Raw genomic sequence first — 7,480 nt, forward strand, 5'->3', positions numbered from 1 at the left:
CTCATCACAACTACCATCCTAATCTTGACAAAATACCTGCCTTGACAGAAGACATGTTTGGTCCTTCAGAGCTGTGACATAAGAGTGAAGGGGAATTATGTAAGCATATTTTCAGGATAATCTAAACACACGCTGTCCCTCAGTTGTATAATAGTATATTTTGACCCTGACCTGAAAACAGACTGGCAGAAAACATTGGTAAGATAGTGGGCAGCTCTAGTGACCTCAAAGAGCTCTGCATGGACTTCAGCACCGCTTAGATGCATTCAGTTACGAGATTTCAGCTCCACCACTATTACAGAGATAGGGCCATTCAATAAGCTTTACAAATACAGGGTGAGACCTAGATCATTTAATGGGATCACTGGGACATTTTTTTCTCCCCAAACAAGAAACTGAGGAAACTAGATCTCCTTCTGAATTACTCTTGAATGACAAAGGCAACACAGTTTACCTGTCCTGTCAAGGTAAAAGCATTTTTAAGAACTGCCCTCTCCCCCAGTAAAAAGAATCAGTACATATTCACAGATATGACCCGTGCAGCAGAAAAACACTGTTACCATGACCATTTGAAGAAAGTATTATTTCAGAAGTAGCCATAACCATGGGATCAGTTTCTATAGCTATGCTGAATGGGAAGCAAAATTAAAAACTTTTTCACTTTCCTGAAATTTGCCAAGATACAGAAGCCCATTTCAACAGCAAGTTCCTGTTTCCACAGGATTTCATTGTGTGTTTTTCGTAGCCTACTAAGAAAACCTCAACTTGCCCTGAATCTTCAAAGCTAGTCAAACATGGTAGGAGGTCCCAAGTGTGAATTTCCATTGTCTTTGCCTTCCTGACTGCTAGTTGCCTTCCACTTTTCCCCCATCCTTAAGTCTTCACTGTTTTGATTTTTCTGTTTTTTAACTTTGAACTTTTAACACAGCCCCTCCCTTCAACACCTGCTGCACAGAGCAGCACTGGTTTGACTGGATCTGGATGCTAATTCAGCAACTTGGAAGAACAATAGTGCCTTTAAGCACAAGTTAGGTGCTTGGGTTTCATAACTGTACTGAAAGGTGACTGGGCTTACATATATTGTTCAACTGCACACAGTTATCAGACTTAGTAGCAACTGTTGCTTGGTCTACAAAAATTAAAATTATTTCTAGCAGAAGAGCAAAAATTACTTTAAATTGTATCCTTATAGCAACACTTCACAGCTCCTAGTGGGCCAAAGACAGATCCTCATATGCAACTTTGAGCACATTACAACTGAATTTGGAGCATCTTCTTGCACCTAGGAAATAACTTCTCACTTAAAAATATAGTTTCATATCAGAGTATAATGGGAAAATGTCATGTAATAAGGAAGGAAGAATTACTATATTCAAATAAAAAACTTTGAATTCAAAATGTTAATTTTAAGCTTACTTGCCCCTTCCCTCTCCTCTTGAAAACCTTCCAAATGATTTAACAAAATTTCTGTTTACAGCACTATAGATGATCCTGGCCAGGCTTTCCCCCAGCCACTAGAATACTTTTGTGGTTGTTACACTCTAGGGCCTAAATTATCTGGCAAACTTCTCTGTTATATTCTAAAAGAAAATTAGCTCTGGGAGATATCAGTGTCTAGCCACTCACCCTGGGATAGAAACACTTATTAAGGAGGAGGAGTGGGAAATAACATTCAGGTGTATATAAAAAGCACTGCTGCTCCTGTTGCTGCCAAAAAATGCCCTGCTCTCATTTTGGAATCAGGCAATTTAACAGTGGCTGCAAATCAGAAAGCACAGTCGGGGCTGCGACCACCAGCAGTGACACTACCAGGCCTCAGCCAAATGTGGGATTTGGAAGAGTTCTCATTTTATTTCACTCTGCTTGCACCTGCATTGCTTTCAGATAATAAGCTTTAGAGAAACAACTATCTCCAGCTCCCAGTAAATGACACTGGATGAGCAATGTGCATTAATCAGAGACACCAGCTGTTAATTTTCATTGTACAGAACTGGGAATGAAGACATCTCCAAAAATTACCTCTTTTGAGAATTCTCCCAACTGAACTTATACTAAAAAGATATTCTCATCAGATAAAATTTATGCAGGGAAAGATTACAGTTCTTTATAAGACTGGTTCTAAAAATCTAAATACTACCTTTACAGCAATGGGAGAACGCGGGGAAATAAGAGGCTTTGTGCTCCCCCTCCTGGCTTTGTGGTAAACTACAATTGTCATCATGGAACAGTACGAAAAGCTGACACAAAACTAAGGACGTTTCCGAATTTATACAGAAAATACACATTGTAAAAGGTGGTCTTAAGAAGTACAGCATGAAAATTTCGGTAATTAGCCATTGACGATAAATATTCTTATCACCCTAAGATCTCATTAATTTTAGATGCATGAGAAAAAGGCACATTTTTGAGTTACTGTTTTCTTTTGATTGTTTTTGTTTTGTTGTATGGCTTGTTTGGATTTGTTTGGGGGGTGGGGTTGTTGTTGTTCTTAAATGTGCCTCTACTCCAAAAGAAAAAAAAAAACTGTAAGGAAAAGGAGAAAACCGTTTGGGAAAAAATGTACTTTCTGTAAAGATTTTCTAGATCCATCTAACTACAAATGAGAAATACAGTATTAAGGGCTATTTTACTACAGGTAAATATTTATTTGTTCATTTTTATCAAATAAAATTAGATTTTAAATATAGCCATCAAGACTAAAAGTAGAGTTTTAGTCAACATTTAACACTGCACGTGCTCAAAGGATATAAGCCATTTTACAATTTATTAATAGTTCCCAATTCAGTAACATACAAATAACTGCACACACTCAGAAACACACTGATACAGAACTGGAAAAAAATGTATTATTTTGTGCTACAACAGCTTTAAAAATAAAACCTAAAACAGGGAAGAAAGTAAATCCTTTTTTGCACCACCAAAGCCTTAAACATCTGTTCTCAGGCATTTAAATGTTAGGATTCTTTAGAAAAAAAAAACACTAAAAAAATACCATCTATTGCTTCCAGTAAGAAAAAGTAAAACTTTACCTTATCATAAAGCATCCACCCAATGTACTTTAAGTAGCTATCATTTAAAAAAGCATCTGGGTATGTTTTGATCCAGCTGCCAATTTCTTCAATGCAAGTTGCTCGGATGTCAGGAATCACATCACTGTGAAATTATAAAATTGATACATTAAAAATGCCTCACATACATTAACAACGTTATTTGAAATATTTTATTTTCTGGAATTGCAGAAGCATGTAAAATCCAAAATATTTTTGAAGTCTTCATATTAAAGCTTTAAGACAGACTTCAATCAACAATTAGGCCACTTTTAGCTACAAACGTTTCACACAGTAATTATTTTCTAATTCTGGGTATCTTCCCAACCACAGACACACTGCTCTACAGCCAGCAGGAAGAACTTAGGAAAGAGAGGTCCTTTTCTAAGCCCAAATTCTTTAAAGCAACTGAACTGCCACATTTTCCTTGATGCCATCAGCACCTCTAGGATGTCTAACTTAATCCTGGTACTTGGTCAATCTAAGCAAGAGTTTCTTGCAAATGCAGATCCACATCACAGCTTTGTTTTTATTCTTACCGGTAACGGTTCAGAAACGTCCCTTTGAAAATAGCATTCATCATGTTCTGTATCTCAGGAAGCTTCTGCTCATACTGAAATACAAATAGAAGGGAGTGTTAGTATTGGTCCCACAATTCACTACACATGAAAAATTCACACCAGTGCACTGACAATGCTACTGTGGTGCAAACTGCTAGCGTTTACACACAGTGCCAATGTGAAGTGAGTGGTTTGTATCTACATGAGCAGTAGGACTTTATATACCTGCACCCTCATGAAAAGATACCAACTGCTAGCCTGGATTAGAAGCTAATTTATGTATATACTTCCTGCATATGGATATATATAACTTAACCATTAAGCCATCTTCACATACAAAGCCAAATTCTCTTTTTATGCCCTTAATCAGAAGGCAGAAAAGGAAAATTTCAAAATGCACCTATTCCACAATAAGCACATATTTTAACTGAATCCTGATAATATAGTTTTGAACTTCCAGAAACCTAAGTTACTTAATAAAAACATTCTCTCATTAACACATCAGGAAGGGTGTCAAATTTGGCTTTTCCTCCCCGTACACATATTTTCACTGTTTTTTCCATGAGATCAGACTTATGATACTAAAAATCCCTCTCACTTAAACACTTCTTTTTCAAAACAGGAAAAGGAGTTGTTTCTGTAACAGAGAAGTCCATGGGTAGTCAAAGCTCGAAACAGAGCTTTGAATCATCTTTGACAATCATCTCAAAACAGAGACGATTCTAAGGTCAGGAGGGAAGAAACTACACTTGATGTTCAAACATGAAGTCAACTTCACCCTCAAGACAGATTTATTTCTTATAGCTACAGGCCTGTCTCTGGGAGCTGATAAGGAGCTGTCTGGCCAAGCAGGGAAGAAATTACAGAAACTGAACAGCAAGGAAGATACAGATCATACCTGAAGTTACAATCATTTTCCAATATATTACTTATAGAGTGATGACAGCTATTCTGTGTCCTTTTCTATTCACTGAAATTCAGTTCAAGAACTAAAATTTTGGCTTACAATTTGTATGAACATATGAAAACTGCATTCCCACAACGCCAGAGCTACTGATGCAATTACACGCATGTGTAAAACCCTGTGATGCCAATTTATAGAAGCAATTAGTGTAACAGACATCCCAAGTTAACAGCACACTCAGCAGTCATTTTTGTACCACTTAATCTAGCCAGTAACCTCAAAAAAAAATTGCAGTAACCCAAAAGCAAGCTGTCAGCAAACTCTCTTTTCACATCTTCACACATCTCCCATACAAGACACCCGCCTAACCTCTTTTCTTTTCTCTAGCTGGTCAATTCTGTAATTGGTCCTCTTGCCACTTACCCTCTTCTTCTCCACCTCATATAACCTTTGAGCATTGTGCTTGTTGACATCAAGGTTCAGATGTACGCTTACAACTGCTGTCAGAAGTTTCATTGCTAAAAAAGAAATAAACCCAACATATGTAGCTTAGCTCACAGATATGTAGCATAAATACATTCACCACTTTACCACAAAAAGGATATCACCAGCCAAATCTGGTTTATTACCCAAAATACAAACACAACAAGACTACAGTAAATTGTTTTATAATACAGTGTTCCATTTAAAGGTAGACCATGATAAAAAAGGAACACTGAGTGGTATTACTGGTGCTTTACAGCTTTTGATTAGAATTTTAGTCAAAGTAGTAATTTACTGGGCAACTCTCAATTCATGTAATTTTTCTTTTTCTGCCAAAGTATCTATAGCTGTGGAACAGACTATTTTCAGTAACAAAACAAAACAACAGTGAAGCTAGCCCATAAGAGGATGAGAATCTTAATACTTGAATTGACAAAAATTCGTGTTCCTCTAAGGATCAATAGATGGTTTGCATTGATTTCAAGAGGGGTTTTTGAGCCTCCAAAGCAAACAGTATACTTTAGAACATACTATACTATACAAAGTGTTCTTTGCATGGCAAAGAGGGTACTTGCTGGTTTTAAGTAGAGAAAAAAGTAGTAGCTTTAGTACCATCATGCTGTATGAAATAAAAATGTGTAATAAGCAATGTCCTTTTTAGCTCAGGTACCACAAGAATAGCAGCTTTCCAAAGGAAGCTTTTTTAAGTTAAGCCTTTAATGCAACCTCATCACATTGCTTAGTAGAGGAAGGAAAATACAGTAGAAAATCAACTCTGAAAAAGCAGTTACTGGGTGGGGAGGAAGTCAAAACACAGCATAATTCTACAGTTAGACACATCAGGCATTAAAGAGAGTTTCTTTCGAAAGAAAAATGTCAGGGATTAAATCAATAACCCAGGTAAAGTGCATTTACACCAATGCATACAGCATAGGAAACAAAGAGGAAGAGCTGGAAGCTCTGTGTGCAAACACAGGGCCCACTAACAAGTTAGTAACCACTGAAGTGGTCAGGTCAGCTAGTCAGGCAACCTCACTGGAGGCCCAGCTTAAATGCATTTATACAATTCCATGCAGCACGTGGAATAAACAGGAGGAAATAGAGATGAGGGTGAGCCTGCAGGGCTGTGATCCCACTGGCATCACTGAGACCTGGTGGGATGGCTCCTACGACTGGAGCATCAGAATGGAGGGTTATAAACTCTTTAGGAAGGACAGACAAGGGAGATGAGGTGGGGGTGTTGCCCTCTATGTCAAAGATCAGCTGGAGTGCATGGAGCTCTCCCTGGGGACAGATGAGGAGCCAACAGAGTTTATGGGTTAAAATTAAGAGGAAGAAAGGCCAAGGTGACATAATGGGGGGGGGTTGCTACAGGTTGCCTGAGCAGGAGGATAATGATGATAATAGATGAGATACTATACAGACAGACAGGAGCAGCTTCACATTCACAAGCCATGGTCCTCATGGGAGACTTCAACCACCCTGACATCTGTTGGAAGAACAACTCTGCAAAACACAAACAATCCAGGAGGTTCCTAGAGTGCGCGGATGATAACTTCCTTTTCCAGGTAATCGAGGAACCAACAAAGAGAGGTGCTATGCTGGATCTTGTCCTCACCAACAAAGAAAGGCTGGTGAGGGATGTTAAGCTCAAGGGCAGCCTAGGTTGTAGTGACCAGGAAATGGTGGAGTTCCAGATCCTTAGGGCAGCAAGGAGGGCTCACAGTAAGCTTGCTCATTCAGAAGGGCAGATTTCAGCCTTTTCAGGGATCTGCTCAATAGAGTGTCTTGGGATAACATCCTGGAGGGTAGTCAGTCCCATGAAAGCTGGCTGATATTTAAGGGTGACCTTCTCCAGGCCCAAGAGCATTGCATCCCAACTAAGAGGAAGTCAGCTAGAAACTCCAGGAGTCTGGCATGGATGAGTAAGCAGCTTCTAGAGAAGCTCAAACTGAAGAAGGAAGCATACAGGGGGTGGAAGCTAGGGCAGGTATCCTGGGAGGATTACTGAGAGGTTGTCTGAGCACCTAGGTATCAGGGTTACAAAGCCAAATCCCTGCTAGAATTATATCTAGACATGGATGTTAAGAACAATAAGAAAAGCTTCTTTAGGTATGTTGGGGAGAAAAGGACAACCAAGGAGAATGTAGGCCCTCTCTTGAAGGAAATGGGTGAGATAGTAACACAGGGTATTGAGAAGGCTGAGGTCCTCAGCAACTTCTTTGCTTCATTCTTCTCTGCCAAGTGCTCCAACATCAACACAAAGGCCACAACAGGTGGAAGCAGGGACTGGGAGAACTAATTACCCCCCATTGTCAGAGTAGAGAAGGCCCCCCCATTGTAGGAGTAGAGAAGGTTTGTGACCATCTAAAGAACCTGAAGGTGTATAAATCTATGGGACCTGATGGGATTCACCCATGGGTCCTGAGGGAGCTGGTGGATGCAATTGCTAAGCCTCTGTCCATCATACTTGAGAGGTCATGGAA

General features: G+C 39.2%; 1 protein-coding gene across 1 annotated transcript in view; it reads right to left on the reverse strand.

Moving 5' to 3' along the window:
* LOC104391848 (cohesin subunit SA-2-like) overlaps positions 1-7,480 on the reverse strand; it is an 84,685-nt gene that overhangs the window by 62,730 nt on the left and 14,475 nt on the right. Inside the window, exons 9-11 of the mRNA XM_010001194.1 lie at positions 4,881-5,029; positions 3,587-3,660; positions 3,030-3,153 (exon numbers count right to left, since the gene is read on the reverse strand). Coding sequence (XP_009999496.1) covers positions 3,030-3,153; positions 3,587-3,660; positions 4,881-5,029 — 347 coding nt within the window. The remainder of the gene's footprint in view (positions 1-3,029; positions 3,154-3,586; positions 3,661-4,880; positions 5,030-7,480) is intronic.

This window comes from Chaetura pelagica, unplaced genomic scaffold (genome assembly GCF_000747805.2).
Source record: "Chaetura pelagica isolate M959 unplaced genomic scaffold, ChaPel_1.0 scaffold266, whole genome shotgun sequence".
In the NCBI taxonomy this organism is placed as follows: domain Eukaryota; kingdom Metazoa; phylum Chordata; class Aves; order Apodiformes; family Apodidae; genus Chaetura; species Chaetura pelagica.